General features: G+C 36.6%; 2 protein-coding genes across 5 annotated transcripts; both read right to left on the bottom strand.

The window, feature by feature from the left end:
- Window positions 1-3,096: 3,096 nt before the first annotated feature.
- On the bottom strand, window positions 3,097-7,940 carry LOC130417847 (SLAM family member 5-like). The gene is made up of 7 exons (XM_056743680.1): window positions 7,872-7,940; window positions 6,971-7,282; window positions 6,298-6,552; window positions 6,021-6,137; window positions 5,595-5,647; window positions 5,295-5,429; window positions 3,097-4,166 (listed from the first exon to the last, which is right to left on the bottom strand). The coding sequence occupies exons 1-7, from the start codon at window positions 7,930-7,932 to the stop codon at window positions 4,023-4,025; spliced, it is 1,077 nt and encodes a 358-aa protein (XP_056599658.1). The 5' UTR covers window positions 7,933-7,940; the 3' UTR covers window positions 3,097-4,022.
- Window positions 7,941-11,377: 3,437 nt separating this feature from the next.
- On the bottom strand, window positions 11,378-24,731 carry LOC130417945 (signaling lymphocytic activation molecule-like). 4 transcript variants are annotated; one of them, XM_056743819.1, is made up of 8 exons: window positions 24,572-24,730; window positions 24,030-24,290; window positions 22,191-22,493; window positions 21,661-21,918; window positions 21,437-21,562; window positions 13,708-13,748; window positions 13,223-13,279; window positions 11,378-12,927 (listed from the first exon to the last, which is right to left on the bottom strand). In XM_056743819.1, exons 2-8 carry the CDS (start codon window positions 24,079-24,081, stop codon window positions 12,739-12,741), a joined length of 1,026 nt encoding a protein of 341 aa, XP_056599797.1. In that variant the 5' UTR covers window positions 24,082-24,290; window positions 24,572-24,730; the 3' UTR covers window positions 11,378-12,738. The 4 variants fall into 4 exon arrangements, with proteins under 4 accessions (XP_056599797.1, XP_056599798.1, XP_056599800.1 ...); XM_056743820.1 differs by having other exon boundaries at window positions 12,785-12,992; window positions 24,572-24,731; XM_056743822.1 differs by lacking the exon at window positions 13,708-13,748 and having other exon boundaries at window positions 12,785-12,992; window positions 24,572-24,731.
- Window positions 24,732-24,935: the final 204 nt, after the last annotated feature.

The raw sequence follows: 24,935 nt of genomic DNA, 5'->3' as shown, positions 1-24,935 counted from the left end.
GAATATTCTTCAAACTGGTAATCCTTTCTACTTCTACTGTTTAGTATCTGTTACCAAAAACATTTTAAATGATGTGTTTGTCTGTTTATAATCAGCAACAAAAAAAAAGGCGGAGCAGAAAAAAAAACAGGTGGTGGTCCTGCACCCCCACATTATACCCCTGCAGAAGAGCTGGCCCTTGGGCTAAATGAGAACCGACCCATTGTAAAGGGCTCTTCCTTAGACCTAAAGCCAGAGGCCAGTAACAGCAACACCTTTATTACAGGTAATTGAGTTTTAAATCATCTTGCTACACTGTAAATAATTTGTTGCTGCGTTAAATTATGTCTATAATCCAAATGGCTGGTACAGTCATTTCAACAGATAAATATTTAGTCAATTGCTTTGAATTGTGATGGTGAAAATTGCATAACAAATGTAAAAATATTTTGCAATATGTTATTGATCATATTTTTTCCTAGTGTATTGTAATGCCATGGAGTTCTCCTCTTTTGTGTAGTTTTGCATAATACACCAACACTTTTACCTGTTCCCAAGAAAGTGGTGGCTGAAATATGTGCAGTAAGTGGACATTTATAACTTTACAACAAAAGGAAAGAAAGTGCAACACTTTGTAATACCCATTTTTCTTTTGCACAGGACAGTGAAGAAACCCTCTCAGATGACTGTCCTTTGTAGGAAGTACTTGTAAGTGCACAAATAACTTTATTTAATTTATAGGTGTGTCGATATTATTTCCGACTGCAATATGAGTTGCAGGAGGAAACGCCTACAGCACAAAGTGATACAGAGGTGGGCAGTCTACTTTTCCCTTTTCTCTAACATGAGGCTTGTGTTGAGTTTATTTTTTAATGGCACAGGGGGATATCCGTACCCTATATTAACGGAATCTTCAACAGAAAATTTAGTATTTTGCTCTTAAAAAGCTAAAATTAAGGGGAGAAATTAAACTTGGCACCTTAAAGAAGAAAAAAACTGGCACTAGAGATTGAGTTGCTTCAAAAGGAACTTCAGAGTAAGTGCTAAAACCCTATTTTTCACAGAGCACTATTGCTGCCCTTGGATAACAATATATCTTATTGCAGGCAAAAGATGACCATCACTGGCTTTTCTTGTGAAACAATAATTGAAATAAAACTCCATGAACTAAGCATGTTGTCTTGTCTTCTATTATTAATTTAATGAAGGTTTATGTGTAAAAAAGAATTCTAAAATGGTGTTCCACAATTCTGTCCTGTGCAGCTCTGCTGGTTGGTCCAAGTGCACTGTCTGGAGGTCATCATCAGGCTGCACCTCCACCACAGGGGTCCTCTCCTTTCTGATGGTGGCAATATTATGGAGGATGGCACATTCAACAATAATGTCACAGGCCCTGTCAGGTGCAACCCTCAGACTCTTAAGACACTGAAATCTTCCCTTTAGTTGGCCAAAGGTCATTTCGATGCGTGCCCTTGTCCTGGCAAGAGCTGCATTATAACGGGTTTGTGGTCCAGGGAATGGTGTCATGAAGTACTGCCTGCAGGCATAGCCCCTGTCCCCAAGCAGGACCCCATCGTAAGCACATGAAAATGCAGTTTTGTTAGGCTCAGAATAAAATGATGTAATGCAGTGAGTTTTAAATCATTTTAACCACGTATAAATAATGTGCATGAATGTGACTCTCTGAAAATCATGGAGTCATGCACAGAAGCAGGCCATGTGGCTTCCACATTTGAAATGTGGAACATGGAGTCACACACCATCTAAACATTTGAAATCAGTCAACTGCATACTTTTTGATTACATTACTTTTTTATTTTTTATTTATTGCTAATCTGGAATATTAATAATCGAAATAGTAATTTACTTGCATATTTACACTGTAAAATCCCTTTCGGTTCACAAAATCCCCTTCATTGGGGCGAGGTGGGGCCTTGATGGGGACATGTGTGCAGTCTATGGCACCAATAACTGTGCAGTTGTTAAAGCACGACTGCGAAGAGTCGAACATTTCACGTGTGGCAACAAGTTGCTAATGTAGATTACAACCTCCCGAGAAAAACGATATCTCTCAATCAGTAGATTATCGTGCAGCGCTAAAGGATCCTGTCGATATTGCAAAACGCGATTAATTCGAAAAGCTCTTCGAATTATTCTGATACCTTCAGCAACTGATTCCTGACGTAAAAGTGGACAAGACAAGGCTGCGAAAGACTTCCCATATCACCTACGCTTATAAAGCCGCAATCTAATCCTGTTTACATGAAGTAAGCCTGCTCCCGAGCAGGTTCAAGCTTACGGACCTGTTGCTATGACAGCAAGTCCAGGATGAGCGTCCAAGAACCAAACAATCCAAGATCAAGCCAAATCGTCAACAATCAAATCCAGCTAACCGAGTTAGCGACGTACGAAGAACGGGCCCCAGGGCTGCGTTCAGCGCCGACAAAACGCTGCAAAACGGTGGTATGCTTGAACACCTATTAGTGATGACGCAAGAGTTGAATTATGCAGATGAGACGGCCATTCTTCGTGTTCTTTTTGAAGAATTTTCGAAGCCTGATGAAATCAGTATAAATACGTGTTGTAAACTGAAAAATACATCTCTTCTAATATCTTCAATAGTTGCATATACTGAAATGCGTTATTATTATCTTTTCTTATTTTTTTTTTAAATCAACAAAAATCCAAACACTGAAGTATTTTGATACAAAATATGAAGCCATTTTCATTAACCCAATCAAATACAAATTTCAAAATACTATTTTCTTTTTAAAATACGTATTTTGAATACATGTATGCCCTGCGATGGGTCGGCACTCCATCCAGGGTGTATTCTGCCTTGATGCCCGATGACTCCTGAGATAGGCGCGGGCTCCCCGTGACCCGAGGTAGTTCGGATAAGCGGTAGAAAATGGATGGATGGAATACATGTATCAAAAATACTGCTCAACCCTGCTTAGAGTTGCACTTCAAAATGACTCTTAACAATATAAAGTCATTTTCCAGGAAGTGGTTTTATAGTGTTACTGCAAAGGTGCTGAGAAATCTGCAATAGAAATCTATCTGAATCATGGGAGATTTTGTTGTTTTGTGAGCCACAAACATTCTAATTGTAAATTCAGTTGTTTATGTTTTTATTTCTTATTTTTTATTGACACAAAGAACATACAGACAGAATGAAAGATCACTAGTTCACATTATTACAGTAGTCTGCTGTTACAATTTAAGCACAATTGACGCACGTCAACATTTAAATAATTCAAATAATGTGCAACGTGGTCGCTAATAGACAGATGGGGCCCCGTTAAGTTCCTGCATATGGGCCCGGACCTGACTTGCTACACCACTCTACAATGCATAGTGAAATGTTCTTGTGACATAATTTCAAATTCCACGTCATGAAACTATATTTATTTACTGCATGCACATTCAAACAAGCACTACTTCCTGTCAATGCCTAGTTTTTATATTCAAGTAAAGGGTGTGAAAATATACCCAGCTTTGAGCATTTCAAAAATGTTCTAGCATATTTGGAAACAATGCGAACAAGTCAAAATTTAAAAGCAAGAAAAACTATAAAGCTATTGAACAAAGACAAGCTTTTTATGTAAAATGCCTTTCAGTTTAAGTTTTTCTTTTCTTTTTTTCTTTTTTGAGACCCCTGACTCTAATAGGTGTATGTACTCTTATTTGTATAAAACTGTTCAAATTCTTCTTCATTAATAATAAAAACAAATAAGCAACACTTAAGCACCTATTACAGAGGTTCTGTGTATACTCTTAAGGGGACAGAAAAAATATTTCTGTCTTCATTTCTTCACGCACATGTCATTAAAAACCTGTATCTTTCATCTGTGGAACACATACAGAAAGAAGTTATTTTGAGAAATGGAGGTCAATGCTCCCATGTTATTTGGTTACCAACATTGTTTAAAATTCATAAATAATTGTTTTGTTTTGTAGTAGAAACACGGAAATAAAGGTTTGGAATGACATGAGGGTGAGTAAAGTATTATCTCTTTAATCTATCGATCATATGCATTTTATTGTGAATTCACAGATTCACAACCAACTAAGGGTCTTTTTACCACACCATAAACAGTTTTTTCACTTTCAGATGGTGGGGGTATTGCATGCCGTTGAACGGTGCTGTAGACAGTGACTGGTTTACCTGCTGCTGGTGGATTCTGAAATATACCAAAAAACTGTTTAAGTCACAAGCATAATCAAAGAACTATGGAAAATAATGGCAGAACCATTTGCCTAGTTAGGATGGAAAATAAATATATATATATTTTCATATAAAACTGATGTCCAAGTCCATGTGCCATTTCAAACTCTGTCACGTGATAGAAACCAAATTAGATTTTGTGACCGTAGGGCAGTTTCCAAATCCTGGTCCTGACGTTCCCCCAACACTGCACATTTTTGATGTCACCCTGATCTGAAAAACTCTACATGAAAATGAGCAGTGCTGGGGGTGTATCCGGAACAGAATTGGGAAACACGGCCATTGGGTATACCTGTTTGTCGAATGTCAAGTGACTAAACCAATAAACAGGTGCATGTTCAAGCTCCAACTCGGGTTGAAAGACATGTTTCTTGGAAACAGTGTGCAACGGTATGCAACGGGGTTTGAGATACGTTTTCTCTTGTTTGGTGGGTGTGTCAAAAATGTCAGCCCAATCAGTAGCAACTTGTTTTTCAATCATGCAGTATCAAAGATACAGCTCGCACAATGGGTCAAAAAAAGGGTTTATAAAAGATATAAGATATCAAAATTCTTTAAAAAGAACACAAATTATGGCCTTCTCAGTTGCCATAGATGCAAAATTTAAGTCATCAAAACAGGGTGTTCAACACACAGTGGTTTCAATTCAAAAAAGTTTAGCAACGTTTTGTCTCGGCTGAATGCAGCCCTGGTCTAATTACATCCGCTTGTAGGAAAAAGTGTATTAATAGAATTAACTGTCGCTTACCAAGCTAGCTGTATCCATTTTTAAGCATGTTATGCTATTTTAATATTCAAATGGCTGTGAGCAGAAAAATAAACTTTTACATATCAGTCTGTTTATATGATGGGCATCCAATTTGGTCATTTTTGGTAGCTCTTTTAAAGGCATTTTGAGTAAAACGAAACTTTATGTAGTAAAGTGATACAAATGACTTAAACTGGATGCGATGAGACTTGTTTTCTGGTTCTGTGTGTTACGTTTGGCATAAAGCCAATGATCATCAACAGTCCTTTGATTTAGAGGAACCATAATTCCATTTACAGAATTTAATACTATTATTTAGTTCTTGATTGTTCTTACTTCATTTGTAGATTCAGGATCAGGTGTGGTCTGGCTGATTGCCATGGTGACACCAAGCTCCATTTCTGCAGGTTTGTACAAGGTTTGAGCATTTGCTGATCCCTTCATCTCCAACAAGCTTTGTGATTGTTTCTCCTGAAGACACAGTCCAGACAGAATCCTTCAACTTTGGTTTAAATGTTTTCTATGTGCATACATTTACACTAGAGTTGCTAAGATAGTCCAACAAATAAAAGCCTAGACTATGTAATTTTCTGTACATCTGAAGACATGCTGCATACATGATCATTTGAAACGTACCTCAACCTCTGCGTAGACTGTGCTTTCACGATGCTGGGCATTTAAAAGATGCACTGTAGAAAAATTTAAATTTTACAACATATACCAGTCTTTTATATTGTTTAGGGCATTTATAAGTTTAGGTATGGATTCTTTACTCATTTTTCTCTAATACTTATTTTGCTCTTATCGGAAATGTACGTTTCCAAGGTAGAAAATACTGCACATACTGTAAACCCCCTCTGATGTCTTTTTTTACTGCTGGGAAATTGGAAAATAATTTTGATACCCAAATTCCTGAACTGAAGCATATTGTTTGTTATATACACTGCGGAAATAGCACGTATTCACCAATATTTCATTGCAAACAAAACGTATGAAATACAGTTTTCCTAGTGAACAATAATTCAATTTCTTAATGATATAAATGTAAGATATGTTCTATACCTTTTCTATTCTTGTAGAAATAAAAGCCAACCACTCCAAACAAACCCAATAACAAAAAACTAAAAAGAGGAATTAACCAATGGAGAAGTACAGATCCTGAACCAGAGGTTATGTTCTCTAGATGTGAAAGAACAGAGCAGAAGTCAGTTTTTGCAGCCTGTTGTTTCAATTTACAGAGGAAATGTTTATGTTGGCTTACAGAAATATTTCACATGTCTAAAATAATCAAATATTCAGAAATAATGGAACCCTCATTTACATTGATGTGTTGATGTACCTGGAATGACATTGCAGAGCTGTTGAACAGTGTTTGTGTCGTTCTTCCAGCTGACAGGGTTGCTATGGTTACAAATGATGAGGTCATCATTGCATTTCAGGTTTAGATTGTAGATTCCAGATGATTTCACTTCATCAGAACAGCTGGTACTGTAATAGTTGATGATTGTGAGATTATCTGCTGTACATGTAAAGTTACAGGGTTCTGTGATGGACCAGTTAGAGTTTAAAGTCAGGACAGGAGCTTTCACTGCATCTGAAACACACAGGTAAAGACTATATTTAAGTTACATTTACGTCTTACAAAGTTACATTTAAGTCTTCAAACGATTTTGCTACATACAATAAGTTTTAATACAGGATTTATTAATAACAGAACACCTCAGTTTAAAACTGCTGGTAAATATGGACCGAATAATTATTATTTAAAACATCTAATAAAAATATGAATTCAATTTAACTCAAGAAAATTCGTTTTTAGTTTATTATAAATCAACAAGAAACAAATTCGTTGTTTGTTTGGTAACATTCTTTATAATATTTTTGTGTTATGCAAAAAGAAATGTGTCATGCGGGTTTTGAATGACATGAGGGTAAGTAAATGATTTTGGGGACGACTATATTTTCTTATTTACAGTAACATTTGACTCAGTAACACATTTTTTTTAACTCACCTATAACAGACACTTTATGTTCAGCAATATTTATATCATTTTCTGAACTTGCTATTGCTCTGTAGATTCCACTGTCAATCTTCTGCATGTTCTTTAGTGTTAGAGAGAAGGTTTCTGTATTGAAATCCACTCTGTCTATGTAGGTAGAGTGGGGTTTTACATCATTTGATTTAATCAAATATTTCACTAGATTCTGAGATTTTTCGTTCTTCCAGGATATATCATCAAACTCAGCAGGTAGTTTCTCTCTCTGTATATTCAGTTGAACAGAAGCTCCTGTCTCCACATACACAATGTCTCCAGCACTGAACCCTGAAGAGAGAGAAAGTAAGTGTTTGATCATTTGGTAAATGTCATTAAGATAAACCACGAATGTAAATGTTCTTGTTTTAAATAGATTTAGATGTGTTCTGAATTTAAGGCCAAACGGTTTGTTTTCTACATGACAGATGTACTGCAGTGTTGATGTATATTGTGAAAGTATTGTACTGTTTTGTTCCCCCTTTAAGTTTAATATCTTATTTCACAATTGTTTTTTGCAGAATAGCCACATGAATTTCACATGTGTGAAAACATGTGAGATCACAACACATGATATTGAAATGTTTTCCATTCCATGTAAATTCCCATGTAAAGCCCATGGGTTTACACATGTGATCACATCAAAAAAAAATTTGAAATTCATTTGGTTTTTCTGTAAGGGGTACATTGCAACGCAAAGTGTGATTTCATTTAATATAAATGTACTGTAAATGAGACAATCTGTCAGTACTTCATTTCCCTTTATAAAGACAAGAATCCACCATTACTAAATCATTAAAACGTTCACTCATAACACTACCCTATACACAAGAATACTCTTTAATCAAAATACATTTATATCTCAATATTGATTTGGTACCTGTATTGTAAATGAGCAGAGCATATGACAGGAGCAGCTGCGACACCATCATTGCGCACATAAATTGGATGTATTTGCTTTGGTCTTCCGTACAGGAAGTGTGTGCTTCTCTTTTGTGACATTTGATGACGTTTCAAAACTTCTTAACCACAGTGAAACAGTATGTTGGTGTCAATAAGCAAATTCAAATGACCGTGTGACCATGTGTAGACTCCATATGTTCAGGTGTAAAATATTATTGCTATAAAAACTTATGACCTTAAAATAAATAAATAAAAATATTATTTGGCTTATTTTAATCTGAGTAAACCATGTATCACAACCTTTGAAGATGTCACTTAGGCCTATAAACTAAGTGTATTTTAATAAGGGTTTATAAAAGTTGGATTGCTGGATTTGAAAATAATCTTTTAAATGTTTTATAAAGTCATTAGGGGTCTGTCTACTATCTTTGCTGTGTTCCCCCTCCATATCCCCCAACCCACATCACTTCCCTTAAACACCCCCGCACTTCCTGTTTGTTCACTCAGTGCTCCAGACATGCCCACTCATCAGGGTCCTTGAGTTAAAAAGAATATGCAGTTAAAAAGAGACACTTGCAAACAGATGTAAGCAGCTTGAAAACCAATTTCACTATAATATATTTATAAATAATATACTGTCCCAAATTACTTACTTACATTTGAGCATTTATGTAAAGTTATGACAAGTTACAAATTCTATTATATACATTAGAAACATATTGTCGATAATAGACATATACAGGTGGAACAACTCAGGCAAAGACATTCAGTGGACTCAAGAAAATCAATACTACAGCCTTTCCTGGGAAGCTGAAACTCGGGTGCTTCCAATTTGGTTTGTTGCCCCCTGATGTGGCCAATTTAAATGTATGAGCTCACGGTGTCTCATGCCAAGAAGAGATTGTTTAGTACATAAGTGAGGAAATGGCTTGGACTACCAAGATGCCTTGGCAACATATGGCTGAACGGGAATGGAACTCTCTCTCTTCGCATTTCAAGCCTTGTGGAGGAATATAAATTCACCAAGACAAGGTTAGAGATGACGCTCAAAGAATCCTGTGATCCCTGTGTAAGAGATGCTGCTAAAACAGTAGCGACAGGAAGGAAATGGAACCCAACAACAGCGGAAGTAGAGGCAAATGCAGCCCTTAGACATAAGGACAAGTCCAACATGGCAGAGGGGGACTTGGTTTGGCATCAACCACACCCACATAGTGGAAAGTGACACCAAAGGAGCAGCATTACCTGGTAGTGGAGGATTTTCAGCCTCAAGAGGAAGCAAGTAGATGCACCAGAGTGGTCTCTGAAGCCCATCAAGGCCATTGGATGAAGTGGGAAGGTATTGAACGCCTGCCACCTATGTGCAGCTCCAGCAAACCTCAAACATATTCTTGTAAGTTGTAAGAAAAGCTTGACAAAGGGGAGATACACATGGCGCCACAATCAAGTACTAAAGTGCTTGGCTGCAGCAATGGAGACCAAGAAAGTGACATCAAATTTCTTCCCTCTAAAAATGTCCAGGTTAACTCGCTAAAAAAACTATTATTTTATTCGGGTTGGGCAGAAAACGTGGACCAAGCCCTTATCTCCAGATTTAGCTCTGCTGAGTATAGAAAGGGATTGGGAAATGCGTTACGGAACCAGGAGCACTGAGCATACATTAATGGTGCCAGTGGGTCTTAAACAGCCTTAGCCAATGAGTTGGTGCATATTTTTACGTTGAGGTATGAAGCCACCGAGTTACCATCAAAGCAAGTGTTGTTGAGGCCAGAGCGACTAATCTGGATGAGTTTATTGACATAAGTGGGGTTCAGAGGACAGGTCTAGTGGAGGATAATCAAGAACTGGCCAGTGGTGTGGAAAGAAGAAGGCAATGGCTTTGTTTGAGGCATCATGGGCTGCCAGATGACCTTGTAACAATGTGACAAACACCCAGACCTGATAAACCTGCAGTGGGCTTCGCTTGGCTGAGCGTGTCTTGTGATAAAGGGCTGAAACACCCAATGAAGCTGATGTGCACAACTGTCCCATTGATGGGAATCATACAAATTGCAATTTCAGCAGCACCTCACCAAAAGGCATTCTTCAACCAGGATAATGGATGTGAAGAAAGTGGGATCAGACACACAACTCATGAGATGTCTCTCTGATAATGGCAAGGAACGGTGAGTATGCTGTGTATTTCTATAATCATTTACTCCCCAAACACAGACGATGCCTACCCGACGAACCCAGTGAAACCTCAGACCTCCTTTCCTCTATTCATATTCTTGAATTCTCCCCCTGTCATGCATAAGGTGTGGGAAATATCCTATTGGGCATTACAACTGTGCTAAACTAGTGAGAGTATAACAACTAGGGCCCTATCTTGCACCCAGCGCAATTGACTTTGTACACTAGTGACACGCATGTGTCATTCATATTTTGCACCCGCGCAAAGCGCGCTTTTCCCTCCACAGAAGCACGTCGCTAAACTAGTGAATGAACTTGCGCTCCCTGGGCGGTTCAGCGCAAAAAAGGAGGCGTGTTCCGGCGCAAACAATCCCTGGTGCTGTTTTGCTGTTCCATTAAACAATTGCGCCACTGACCAGAAAAAACCTAGTCTAAAGTCAGTGGCGCGTTGCGCGTTGTTCATTATGCTATTTTAAGGGCGCATGCTTGACCATAATGTATAGCGTGCACAACGCGCATACACTTTGCTCATGTAATCTACACAGATGCAACAGTTATTTTTGCAAATCATAAATTGTTAAACTAAAAAAATATTAACACATGAGATGACGGAAATCATTGTGGTGTGCCACGAAGATGTGAAAAAATAGGCATAAATCTAGCTTACAAATTATTCAGGCTAATTGTAGTAATTAAGGATCAGACCTGTTTGCCCAATAGTGGCAATAAGACATATATGTATATAAGGACATCTGACAAATTGGTTTGTCCGTCAAGAACCAGGAAAAAAAATCGACTGAAAAACTGAAAAAACTGAAAGACTGAAAAAAAAAACTGTGAAATCACCTTTACCATAATGTAAGTACATTAAAAACCTTAGTCTTCAACTTACCAGTTAAGTTGAGCGTGCTCATATTTTTGCGCCTGGTAAATACGCCATGATAATAGCAATCCATAATGGAACTTGCGCACCTGCTTTTAAAGGGAATGTTGGATGACGCTCTGATTGGTTTATTTCACGTTACGCCCAAACCACACCTATGAATAATGAAGCTACTTTAGACCAACCCATTTTAGATTTGCGCCGGGCGCAAGAGCCATTTATCCCGCCGGGAAAATAGCAACAGCGCCGAGACCCGCCCACAAAGTTACTTGCGCTTCGCGCTTTGACACTTGCGTTTCAGATCGTTAAAATAGGGCCCTAGTCTTATTAGGCGAATCTGATGTAAATTTGTACAATGTTCAATATATTATTATGAATAGCTCCACTGTCCAAATGTTTAATGTAATAATGACAATAGTACTAAGGGCAATGATTAAAAAAATAAAATTATTTTTTATTTTACTTAATAGAACAAAGAAAACATCAAATCTGAAATCAAATCAATGTACAATTAGAGGAAAAAATATATTCACATTCAGATGTGTATAGTTAACCCAGAAATGACATTCTGTCATCATTACTCACCCTCCTGTCATTTTAAACATATATGACTTTCTGTCTTTCTGCCAAACACAAAATAAGATATTTTGAAGAATGTCCCTTCACTTCTATTGTATAGACAAAACCAATGCAAGTTGAGGTTACCGCATTCATTTGGTTACAAACATTCTTCAAATTATCTTCTTTTGTGTTCTAAAGACGAAAGTAAGTCATACAGGTTTGAAACGACATGAGATTGAGTAAATGATGATATCATTTTTATTTGGGTAAACTATCCCTTTGACAGCTGCTTTTTTCCAGTTTATTTTTCAACAGGAAATAACATCAGTAATGAGAAATAATACATTTAATATTTTACATTTTCTTGACAATTATCCTACCAGACAGAAATGTTTCACCCAGATATATACCGTTATGTTTTTGATTCCTGGATGGAGTAGGTCTTCATCTGGTGGCCAATAGCATAATAGGCACATGCTAGAAATAACAAAACAATGTGCCATCATGATACTATTTTTGACATTGGATTGCCAAATAGCAGAATACAAATGTACTGTATCGGAAAATCAGACACATGAAACACAAAGCAACTTCTTGAGCAAAATTCAAAAACAAAAAAAACATTCTGAAATAAAATTAAATGTAATGTAATGTAATGAAAAATAAAAAAACACATAACAGTAATACTCAAAACGTCTTGTAAAACTGTGGTATATAAAATATATTTAAAACACTTAAAGAACACTGTAAATTCACTGTAAACCAGAGGGATTCATATGGCTCATTGCTTTTTTAAAACTGAAATGTTAAAAATTATAAATACGAAAATACTCATTGTAATATACTGTAAGTACCAGGAAGCGTATCACTGAGTAAATTATATTATATGTCAACAAACATATGGCTGTACTATACTTTATCTGGAATAAACAGTTTTCATACCTCACTCAATAAATTCGGCGTTGTCACAAAATTAATACATTATACATACATTTAGAAATCATGGAATGTGAGACAAGAAGGTCAATATACTGTATTATGCTAAAGATACGCCTGCATTTTTACATTGACATTCACAGTATCAGCTGATTTGAAGACACTTTTTTACTCCCAACTAACGTTTCTCATGAAAATATATTAGATCCAAGTATTTAATTACGATTCATCGACTAAGCACTTGCCCAAATGACAGTGGGACAAATGTCGACAAATGTCTCCATGTGTGTAACTAACCACAGTCCTCTGTTTTATTTCTGGTGTTGTTGGATGAAGTGTCTGGTCTCTTAGCTGGTGGTTGTTTGCACACTTGTGAATAAATTGTATGTTCTGTTACAGCAGTCACTGGCTGATTTGGGGGTTGCCCAACCATATGGTAGATTGTATTGGATTCTTTTTCCTGTCGTGTCTGAGCTGGAGTCTTAAAACAATGTTTTAAAATTAAAATGCTTTCCTGAACAGTTACTCTAAATCTTATGTTCCAACCTGTAACAGTAATGGGGTAAATGCATACAAGCGGTTTTAGGTCAACATCAAATTATCTTTTAAAATTTCAGCATCATTTCTCAAACCCCATACTTTGAATGAATATCTTAAACTCTGCAGTTATTTTCCACTGAACTGCATGTATTGTTTTAGTTCTTTAAGGTCTTTTAATCCGTCATTTTGATTTGAACAATCTTAGTAAGTAATCATTTATAATATATTATCCTTACCCGATCTGGAACATCATATGTATGTGATTCAGTTCTGATGGCTTCCATTGGTTGATTCTTAAAAGAAAAATGAATTTGTATTGCTGTATTTAAATAATAAAAATACATAATGCTCTCACAATAACCCTTATAAAAGGTAATGTTTTAGTCTTTGCTGGTGCCAGAAAATGGTCTTATTTAAATGACCATTCCCAACAAATTTAAAACAGATTTTGCTATCTTTTAAAAAATGTCACAATATTAGCATGTTTTGGTGTGGCAATTTTTTCATGATGTGGATAAAGGGCATCAAATGATGACACCAAAATATAAAGACAAACAAATAACCTGGCACTGATTGCACTGATGGCAGGCCCTTCAAAAATATTTTTCTGTTGCCCAGAATGATGCACAATTATGACATAATTACTGTAATTTAAAAATAATAATAAATAAAAATGACAACAGTTATTGTACAAAACAATGAAGAGTAAATGAAAACTTACCCCAACTTCATTATAGACTGTATTAAAGTCCTGTCGGCCACCTAAGATGTTGAATGTATTATTACTTCACGATATTACATCGCTACCCATTCTCATTGATCTGCATTTAAATAATACGCTGTTGCGTAATGCGTACGCCAAATTCAATTTTGCATGCGTGTAATATGCCAATGTTTGCGAGCATGATACTCCAGTCGTTTCTACTGCTTTAACCTTAGTGAATAGAGTGGGATTATTTTTGTGCCAATAAAATACCAATAAAAAAGAACAAAATACAATGAGAAAGAAAAAAACAGTTTGATAATGAAAACAACAAACACAATTGCAAGAATGTGACATGATTTTTGAATAAACTGCATTTTTTTTCTGAAATAGAACATATTACGAGATCATGTAAATTACATGTCATGCAGTGTGTCATGTTGCCCTTGTTTGAAAGTAAGCAGTCTGCCAAATTGTGAAGCCGAAGGTAAATGAAAAACAAAGTTATTGGCTTGAAGAAAGAGAGTCCAGTCTGAATCATGCAAACGAGTCGTGCCCTAATCCGATTCGCAAACCGCTGCGGATTTGTGTCACTACATATAGTCCCCGCCTACGTTTTGCTAGGACTGCCCGGGAAAAACACTGTAGTCCGTGAGCCTCATTCACCATAGACCAATCAATAATAATAACATCTGGCCAATAAGATAAGAGCATGTTGGCGGAAAGGATGGGATTTGACAGATGATGCGCCGAACTCATCATTTGTTGCCCTTCTCATTGGGACATCGTTCACTTATTTTCCTGTAACGTGAGTGCTAAAGTGCGTTGTTATACTTCACAGCTGGTATTAATCAACTACCGGCAAAACCGACATCTCTTTGACTTTGTTTAAAATACTGGTTAGTACATTTGAGAAACACTTTAATTTTTCTGTTACATATCACAAAATTGGTTGATTATAAAATTTAACTGTTAAGTAGATTGTGTTTCCTGTCTGTCTAGCATCGTTTGTTTATACATATAATAAAACAGCGTTTGTCTTTTCAAAAGTTAAATAGCGTTTTATGAAGTTCATTGAGTTGGCTCTAGCGATTTCTGTTAAAGTCTTCAAAACTTGTCACAAGATTTTCGGTACGGGAACATAAGGAGAATCTATGCTCCCTGTTTTTTTCAGTGAATTGTGGGAATTTTTAGGGAACAAACGTTTGAGTGCACTGGGAGAATATTGAGAATGAGACACTCATTACAATAACTGACTCCTTGGTCAGTGGTACCTTGACTACCGAGTAAGGGAACTGATACGGCCTGTCCACAAGCGTAGCGCCAAACTTCCTCTGTTGCCAGAAGTCGGGATTGTCAGCTTCCGGTTTGCTCTCACACCACGCAAAATGTAAGTGTTTACAAGATGTCTTCAAGATCTGCCAAAAATTATTGATGTACACCGCATCTTTAATACCTGGTCCCCCTTGGTATTCAGGGGACACGAAAAAATTGTGGAATGCCATGAAAATAGTAACAAATATGGTTCCATCTTGTAAGAAAGGCTCATAACTAGTAACAACGGCAACTATTTAAATGATTTTTTTCACGTGAGTCACGTGAGGTACAAATGGGCTCTCTGAATGAAATTACATGTGACTTAGGTCAGAGGCTTATGGTTGACCCACAAAGAGTTAGAACTTTATTTAGAGGTGTATTTTCAAAAAAATCTACGGGTCCTGATGGTATTTCTACTTTCTTGTTAAAAACTTTTACCAGCGAACTTGCCATGGCATATTGCCCTATATTTCAAAGACCGATAGATACACACATCATTCCATCTTTATGGAAAAAAAACTGTAATTGTACCAGTTCCCAAGTAGAATAGCCCAGTGGAGAATTGTGATTTTAGACCTGTGGCTTTGACTTCAAACGTTATGAAATGTTTTGAAAGACTTGTTGTTTTTACGATTTTAAAGGATCAGGTTAAACCATTCCTTGACCCATTTCAAATTGCAATGTTCAATCATATGCTTGTTTACTTTGTTGATTTTAGATCAGCGTTTAAAATGCTTCAACCCAAGATGCTGATCAAGAAGCTAACAGTTAAAAAGTCAAAAAGTGAATCCTTTCGTTATCAAGTGGTTCTATTCCTTTTTAACTAATAACTCACAACAGGTCAGAGTCCACAATAACTAATCTGAGGTCAAAATTAAATGTATTTTTTATCAAATGTTCTGATGATACATAAATTTTGAGTCTATTGTATGGAAAAGTTAATAACCCTTTACAGTATTTCTCTGATGTTGACAGGTTTGTAGCCTGATGTGACAATAACTACTTAATATTAAACGGAAGGAAGACTGTTGAAACGATCCAAGATGTGTGGGAGACCATAATCCAGTAATAATACAGGGTAACACCATCAAACAGGTTTCTTCCTACAAGTATTTAGGAGTTTAAATGGACAATTTATTATGCTGGTGTTTTCACGTCAACAGTCTATGTTCCAGACTATACCAGAGACTATACTTCCTGCGAATGTTAAAAATATTTGGTGTGAATAAGAAGATCATGTTTCTTTTTATCAGTCTGTTTTTGAGAGTCTAATAAGATTTGGAATTACTGCATGGTACGGAAATCTGACTGTCCAGCTAAAATCAAAGCTTGGACGATTATTTATTTTTAATTTCTTTATTTTTAGTCATTTGGCAGACGCTTTTATCCAAAGCGACTTACAGTGCACGATTATTGCTCACCGCTCTAAAAATAAAAGGTTGGGACGAAAAACGGAATGTAAAAGAGTTAAATGAAGTTTCTATTTTTGTATTGGCAGTGTCATGATGACCAATACAAATTAGAAAAAGTATATTTTATCAAACTATGAGGAAGCTCAGCTTCCCCTATAATTGTCAAAAAATGAATGGTCAAATATATGTACAATTATGTTAACATTTTATTGACTAAAAATGCATTAAACACGTTCATCTCGAATGAAAACAATTTCGTTCAGAATCAGTTACTTAGGTCGGCTGACTCGATTTCCTTCTCATTCATTCCCGTAGCGTACAGTGCATTACTCTGTTGAAGCCCAGCGTCCATTGACTTCAATGGGGCTGTTTTAAACTGTTTTTTCAGTGCTTAGAAACAAGACGGTCATTGGATAATGCTGCGATTATGTCCCCCTGGCCCGGAATCCGAGCGTCTGCGTGATGATTGGAGGGTCTGTCATCTCTTTTTAATCCACTTTTATGTCCTAAAACGCTCGTTTTTTGGGAATCGACAGCTTATAAAAACGTATTTCTTGTTTTTTTATCTTGTTTGCTATACACATTGTCACATATCAGCTTTTAGACATTTTTTTTTTGTTATAAATCATAAATGACAAGGAGGCGGCAGCTTCTCGCATTGCAAAGAGACGGTTGGTGTGGGCGTGGTCTTCAGATTATGACGCATATCACTCTGTGTCTCCATTTCCAACTCAGTCCCATCGCGGATTTTGCATGTGTAGTCGAAAGACAAGTAGCTCAAGACCTACACCCGTAACACAATGGGCCAAGGCCGTTTAAGCAGCCTAGCTCTGCTGGCCATTGAGAGGACACTGTTCAAGTCACTGGAAAAGACGCCTAGTTGGTACGACAGGGTTACAGAGCATTTTCTAGAAAAGGAACGTAGGGCAGAATTTACATATAAGTAAATGGACAATATTTATGATTTAGGCCGAAAATGAGCTTCCCCTCTTTAAAAGATCAGCAGCCGCCACTGCTATGAGGGTAAGTAGTTTAATCTCGTGTGGTGTGATGACTACAGTCGCCAATCCCGTTGTGCCCTCTGGTTGAAAACCCTCCAGCCATTTTCATCCCGCTAGCTTTTTCACATGCTTACGTGAAGATCTGTGTGCTTGAGTGAATCCTGCTGTTTCGATACGATTCGTTATTAATTTTGTATGCTTTGTATGTTGTCATTAGATCTTGATTTTGAAGTGGACATGTAAGAACTACATGTGTAATCCCTAATGCATACACGTAGGATTATGATTTGTTAGAAACAGTAGGTCAGGAGCGTGTGCCACCCGTTGTATGTTTTGTGTTTGGTTAGATTGGATAGTTTAGTTAGGGCGTCACTGACGCTAAAGACTTTTTAGTTACTCTTGGTTTTACAGGTAGATTAGAGGGATTTACGTATAGCCAGACTGTGTTTTGTATGTGTTTTGTTTATTTCTTTCCTTTGGCACAGTTTATGTCCCTTCTCCCCCCTGTATGTGCTGTTTTCATTATTTGTAAATATTAAAAATATATTTTGTTATTATTATCTCTACTCTCCATACACCTGGCACTTGTTATTAAATCACCCTAAATTGTATTTTTGGTGTGGCTGTGTTGTTCTCTGTTGTGACCCAACTTCTTCCTGTAAAATATTAACAAAGCTAATATCGGTTAACTGCCCTGACCACCTGGGTCGTAACATTTTTGGGTCTTGTCCAGGATTAATATTTATCGGGTGAAAGGTTGAGTTTGGCAAGGATTGAGGTAATTTGGAGTTGACCCTGTAGTATCTTGAGTCAGATGGTGTTGCGGAGGTTACGGCTTGTGTGGTGTGTTGCGCTGTCCGTGCTTACACCGTTCATGTTTTCTTTTGGTTTAGAGTCTTTTATTAGTAACTCAAACCCTTTTGAGCTTTTCTGTCTCGGGTCTGTGGACTTGAGAGTGGATACGCGGATAAAAGTCAAGTTAACCTGCATACAATTAGAGGCGCAAGAGAAAGCTCAGGCATTTCAGGCTGCGATGTTGCGATTGAAATATGCTAGGTCAAAATTGATGCCAGCCAGGTTAAGCTGCGTCAGGTTGAGCTAGAGGTGGTGAAGATTGCCGCTGGCTCGGCTGCGCAGCCAAACACGGTACAGGGTCTCCAGTGTTTCCCTGCCAGTTTTTTCAACACTTTCAGTACGACACAGTTAGAGCTGCCACTCTCTGTCCATACGAGTTGCTACCTGAAGCATACAGATAACATTTTAGGAATCATAAAAAATCAGCCAGTCAGACTTTCTTCGAATTTGCTTGTGGTTATTGGGAAGCTGTTTGAGCATGTAATTGTTGACTGTGTCGGACCATTACCAAAAACAAAGGCAGGTAGTCAGTTCTTATTAACAATATTGTGCATTGCAACTTGTATTCCTAAAGCCATCCCACTCCGCAAGATAACAGCTTCTGTCATTATGAAGGCATTGATTACATTTTTCTCTACCTACGAACGTAAAAACTGACGGAGCCACAAATTTCTTGTCTTATCATTTAACCCAGGTTTTAAAATCTCTCTCCGTTACCCACAGAGTCTTGACTGCCTGTCACCCTGAAAGTCAGGGCGCACTTCAATGCTTTCATTAAACACTAAAGTCTTCGCTGCGCAAGTAACTGCATGGATACAAGCGGAGACAGGGATAAAGACATCCCAATAGTTTTATTTGCTGTGCGCAAAGCGATTCAGGAGTCACTCATCTTCAGCCTAGCCGAGCTGGTGTTTGGACACACCATGAGATGACTGCTTAAATTGAGAAAAGATAAAATGTTAGAGACAGATCCGAGTCCTAAAACACATGTGTTGACTTAAATAAGTCGTTCTAAGAGCGTTTACATAACTTCTGGGCTCTTGCAAAAGAGTCACTTGCTGCCACAATTGAACATTAAGCAGCAGTATGATAAGAAAGCTGTTCAACGTTCATTTCAGCCTGTTCAGCAAGTGCTTGTGTTTCTGACTATTTCTGGATCTGCTTCGTCTGCACGCTTTTCTGGTCCCTATGTTGTAACGACAAAGTTAAGTGAGAATGACTATCTAATTAACACTTCTGATAGGAAATGAACAACTCCGGTTTGCCATGTTAACAAAAGTAATATCATGTCAGAGATAGCTCACAGAAAGCACAATCAGAATGCCCAACAGAACGTATTCCCTCTTTGGTACCTGTGGTTTCTGTAACAGTCCAATGCATATTCTTGTGTTTAAAACATCTGCTTTCCTGTTTTCAAATCTCTTCTCCCTGAACCAATTTTTTCTCATATGCAGCATCAACTTCCTGGTCAGGGAGAGGACAATTCAAATCTCACTAGCCAATGAGAGTAAAGTGGCCATACGTCTGCCCACATGTGAGAAATGGTGCCCGAAAGGCGAACGTTAACTTGAGAAGCGTAATCAAAAACGAAACTTAAACACGCCTTACGTTGCATTTTGCGGTGGCACCGCCATCTTTGGAGGAAAGTACTCCACTGCTGATATTGTTTCGATATGTATTGTTTCTTGTTTTGTTTGATATATGGAGAAATCGAAAGTGAAAGAACCTGGGCTTTTCTGAACAACTCTGCGTAATGCTAATGCAGTTCTCAACACAGCAAGACCAACCTACAGTACCATAAATACATTTCCAAATAAATATCAAACAAGAAAAAAAACACTTCATTGCAACATTGAACGTGGCGTGACGTCTATTAACAAGCTCTATTGTTTTCATTATCAAAGTGTTTATTTCACATTGTATATTTTTGTCAGTTTTTTTAAGATTGGCACAAAAACTGCTCTATTGCAGGACAGCCATTTTGAGAGGAAACTCAGAAATAATTAAAATAATACCGTTTAGGGGAAGCGTTAATCAGACAAGTTGCTGTATAAAATGCACGCAAACATTGGCGTGTCATTTGCATGCAAAATTTAACTTTTCCGTATATATAACAGGATTTTGCAACAGCGAATTGTTTATATGCATTTCATTAAAATGGGTTGTAAATTGTACAGACATTGTTTAATATAACTTCTCTACAAATTACTTTACAAAATCTCTCGTTTTTTGGCACCAGTAAAGATTTTTTTACATTCAGAACACCTACTTCGGGATATTAACAAATAAATATAATTGATTGTTTATGGTTAAAAGCATGATCATAGTCACTTGAATGAGAAGATAATAATATTGTCATCTCTAACATGGCATAAAATATGTCTCTCTTATGGTATAAGTAAAACATTTGTATTATAGCTCTTTTGATTTATAGAGTTTAAAGAGTTTAACTTAATTTTACTACTATCCGCATAACAGAACGTGCTGACTTAACACTTCTAGTTCTAGATGAATTGCAACATATATTATTTTGATAACTAAATAACTGAACATAGTAGTTCCTGCTTTTATGTCTGCATTCATTTGTTTTCAATCATAAACGTTTTGTAGGAGACATTTCAGAGTATTGTTTCTGTTATTCAGCTGAAAGAGCAAAGTTATCAATTTAATTTCCAGGTAACACTATTAATATGAGCTGAATAATCATTAGTTGCTTTGGACAAATGTTTTTTCTGCCAAATGCGTATAGGCAGATGAAATGTAAATGAATAAAACATTGTGGAGGGTATCTAGAAGTGTCAGTGGTTAAGTTTATTGGATACAAATGTTAATAAGACTTAAAACATGTATGTATAATGCATTAAAAGGAGTTATTAAAGTGTAAACAGCATTATAATTTTTCATAATGTGTGTTGTAATGCATTATATGTAGTTGTAAAGAATTATAAACAATTTAAAGTGTTGTGTAACAATGAATTGCTAAGGTATTAACTGTAATAACAATTATTTATAAAACACATTTAGTCATAAAACATTACAATGCATTAAAAGGTGCATTTCAATGCTTTTAAACAACTTTTATAATGCATTATACAAACATGCTTCAAGGATAGTGTTACCAAAACGTTATCCAATAAATATTAAATCTACAAAAAAGTTTACCTTTATGTCTTTTCCAACAGCAATAGATGACCAAAGCCATCACCAAAAGCAGAAAGCCGACAACACCGCCAATCACTACGATAAGATGTTTACTGGACTCTTGATGTGTTGCTGGTTTCTCTGGAACTACAGTAAGAGTCAATTCAAAAAGAGGTTTAAAGTTATCAGCCCGATGAAAATCACTGTATTGTACTGTTAAGGTTAGTTTAGCAGCAGAGATTTACCTTCACAAAACTGTTTAGTGTCTGTTGACCACGTTTTCCAGCTGACAGGGTTGCTATGGTTACAGATGATGGTGTTCTCACTGCAGATCGTAATGAGGGAGTACTTCTCCAGTGATGTCACATTCTCTGGAGAGCAGCAGCTGTTGGTGTATGTGGAGTTGAGTGTGAGGTCATGACCTGTACAGGTAAAGTTCACAGTGCAGGAGTCACTGCTGAATGAGTTTGAGATGACAGTAAGAACAGGAGCCTTCACTGCATCTGAAACACACATTCAAGAAAGACACATTACACAGATTAACAAACTGTGTGCTGTAACAATAATAATAAACAATGCTGTGACCAATCACTTTGATAGACAGGTTTGACTTATTGTCAAAAGCAATTAACAAATCACAAATCTTAACTGAGCATAACTGAGCCATTTGTACCATTTAGCAAACAGCAGACATAAGAAGAAAAATACCATTTGTCTAATAGGAAAAGGTTTTTTACATGAACGTCTGATAATATTAATTCACTTTTATACTCACCCAAAACAGTTACTGTATATACAGCAACATTTTTGTTTTGTCTTCCAGGTATATCTGCTGTATAAACCCCACTGTCATTCTTCTGCATGTTCTTCAGTGTTAGAGAAAGGGTTTTATTATTAAAACCTGCCTTGTCAGGAAAATAAATCTTTAGATTATTAAATTCTTTATAAAATTTCACTATAGTGCTTGATTTGTCATTCCCCCAGGATAGCTCAGAGAAATGAGCAGGCACATCTCTCTGTATATCCAGCTGAACTGAATCTCCTGTTTGCACAAACACGATGTCTTCAGCACTGGACCCTGAGGAGAGAGAGAAATGTGTAGTTGTTGGTCTTATTTTTTATGAAAACACTTATTTTTTAATGTATCTTTCAGGATCCTGTCGTTTGAATTTAATTTAATTGAAATGAATTAACAATTTTAGGAGGTAAATGAAATATTTTCATGTGATATAGGCAATTCCATGAAAATGTCAACCATGCCATTAAAATTTAGTTTTTACTAAAGGGTTTTACTATTTTAACAGCACAGATGTCAACATTTGGTGGCGCTAATGCTCATGTGATGTCCCTAAAAGTTTTTAAAAGCATTTGTTTTATTTTTAGTGCATTATTTGACATGCCATTTTCAGGATTGTCACATCCATAACAGTACACATTTCTCATATATGGGCACATGAAAATTTAAATATAGTAACTATTTTATGTTCCCTTTTCCATTTGTTGGGTATAATTGCTTCAGGTTTGTGCATTTAAACTCACAGGAATCCTACAAAGCAATTAGTCTCCCAAAAAATCATTGCCCCACTCTCGATAAAATGGTGAAAATGTGTAATCGGACGACCACCACTAATCCTGCAGTGTGACAAATGCTATATCAAAAGTATCAAAAGTGTGATGAAATTGTACGTGTTAATTCATATTAAATATTACAAAAGTAGTCATTACAAGTTCTCAGAATACCTCCTTGTTTTTGATTTAATTGTCGATTTGTTAAGTTGTACTTGATAAGTTGGTAAGTTTGGTAAGTTTTTTTTTTTGTTAAACATTAACTAACAAACATGTAGTTAACCTGGGCAGTATTAACACATGAATCCTCATGACTCCAGTATTAGCTAAGGTTAGCCCTTTAATAATTCTTGATTACGGCATTTCTTCATTCATCATTAGTTCATGTGGAAGTAAGTATTAATTCAGATATTCGTACATGATCATTCATGGACCCTTCTTGTAAAGTGTTACCGACGTGCCTAAAGAGATGACGAACAATATTAAATGGGACATTAGTTTTAAACTAATAGATCGACTGCTCCCAGTGCTAAAAGATGCCGCACGTGGGAATCCCTCGGAAATGCCGTAAAAAGAGACGACAACCTTGAAAGAAACAACAAATATTATACTGCATATTTAAAAATGGAGGAACGACTGAACGTCACGCAGATTTCCTATTAGAAATATACTCAAGAAAGAGTAAAAGTATCAACTTTTAATTTTATTTTAAAAGTAGGCCTACATAATTTCCAAAATGTTACTCAAGTAAATTTAACGAAGTAAATGTTGCCTGTTATACTACCCACCTATGACAATATCTATGCAGGGATAATGCGATTATGTATTGTGTGCCCATGCTGTAGTACCCCCCTTCCTGAACTCCTCCATTAGGTCGACTTTTCCACTTTATCAAAATCAAGAGTTGAAAGTCGTTTTTAAACTAAATATTTCCAATATAAATGTATTTTACATAAATCAACCTCTAACGAAACAACCCACACAACACAGTCCACATCTTGTACAACCAACACAAAAGCAGAAATAGTATAATAATATAGTTCATTACCTGTGTTGAAGATTAGGAATATCAAGAATGCAAAAAAGTGACCTGCCGCCATTGTTAAATGTTATAATAGCCTAAAAATGATCATCACATAGAAATTGCTCGTCTGGCGTAATGACATCGAGCTTCCAGAGAAGAGAGGAAGTTGGGGTGTGAAGCGTGCAGCCCTGACATTTCACACATATGTCCATAAATGTCTCCCTCTAAAGCATACTTAGAGTTGTTTTTGGCAATCGAAGTTTCCGGCTGAAATCTAATGTCCACCTGACAAAATTAACAAATCAACAGATTAACTTTGAATAAGATCAAAACATGTGTAAACTGATGATGCTAGCATGAACATAAATTTGCATATAACTGTACAAAAGAAGCCAGGACCTACCGATCTAATAGCTTATTTAACAAAATTTGAATTAGGTTTAAAAATAAATGTCCTTTCCCCAACAAATTTTAATTATTGAGTGAGTATCATGAATGTTTAATGAAAAAGAATACAGTTGCAGTAAAACAGATCTTCAAATAAACAGCGCCAAGAGCAGTAATACCTCATCTGTTAAACACATCCTTTCCTCCTTTCCTTTCACAGCTAGATTGCAAATGCTAACAAACTCTGCCTGTTAAAACTTCTGAAGGCTTTTACACTTTAAACTGCAAAGCATCACACTGCCATCAAAATGCATCTGACATTTGACATCACTTAAAATACAGACTTAATAAAAAAGGATGTTGTCACATGCTCAATGAGGCTCAAGGGGAAACATCCGTTTAAAAAGAAGGAACCAAAGTTTCCGTCGGAGTCAGAAATAAACTTCCCCCTTACACTCTGGTCTCTGAGTCTAACTGACTAATGATGAATAAAAGCAAAATGTTGTGTTTCACCCGCATGACTTTCATGAAGCACAAAAGAAG

Source organism: Triplophysa dalaica, chromosome 3 (assembly GCF_015846415.1).
Source record: "Triplophysa dalaica isolate WHDGS20190420 chromosome 3, ASM1584641v1, whole genome shotgun sequence".
Classification (NCBI taxonomy): Eukaryota; Metazoa; Chordata; class Actinopteri; order Cypriniformes; family Nemacheilidae; genus Triplophysa; species Triplophysa dalaica.
Note: the sequence above shows the minus strand (reverse complement) of the source record. Positions and strands in the feature narration are given on the sequence as shown.

Coding starts and splice junctions, on each gene's coding strand:
- LOC130417847 (XM_056743680.1), bottom strand. CDS start 7,932: ATGTGCGCAATGATGGTGTCGCAGCTGCTCCTGTCATATGCTCTGCTC. Junction 5,648..6,020: donor TTTCTACAAGAATAGAAAAG/GTATAGAACATA, acceptor ATTTTTCTACAG/TGCATCTTTTAAATGCCCAG. Junction 4,167..5,294: donor ATCCTGAATCTACAAATGAA/GTAAGAACAATC, acceptor GGTATATTTCAG/AATCCACCAGCAGCAGGTAA.
- LOC130417945 (XM_056743819.1), bottom strand. CDS start 24,081: ATGGCGGCAGGTCACTTTTTTGCATTCTTGATATTCCTAATCTTCAAC. Junction 13,280..13,707: donor CAGTCTATAATGAAGTTGGG/GTAAGTTTTCAT, acceptor TTTTCTTTTAAG/AATCAACCAATGGAAGCCAT. Junction 12,928..13,222: donor CATATGATGTTCCAGATCGG/GTAAGGATAATA, acceptor CATTGTTTTAAG/ACTCCAGCTCAGACACGACA.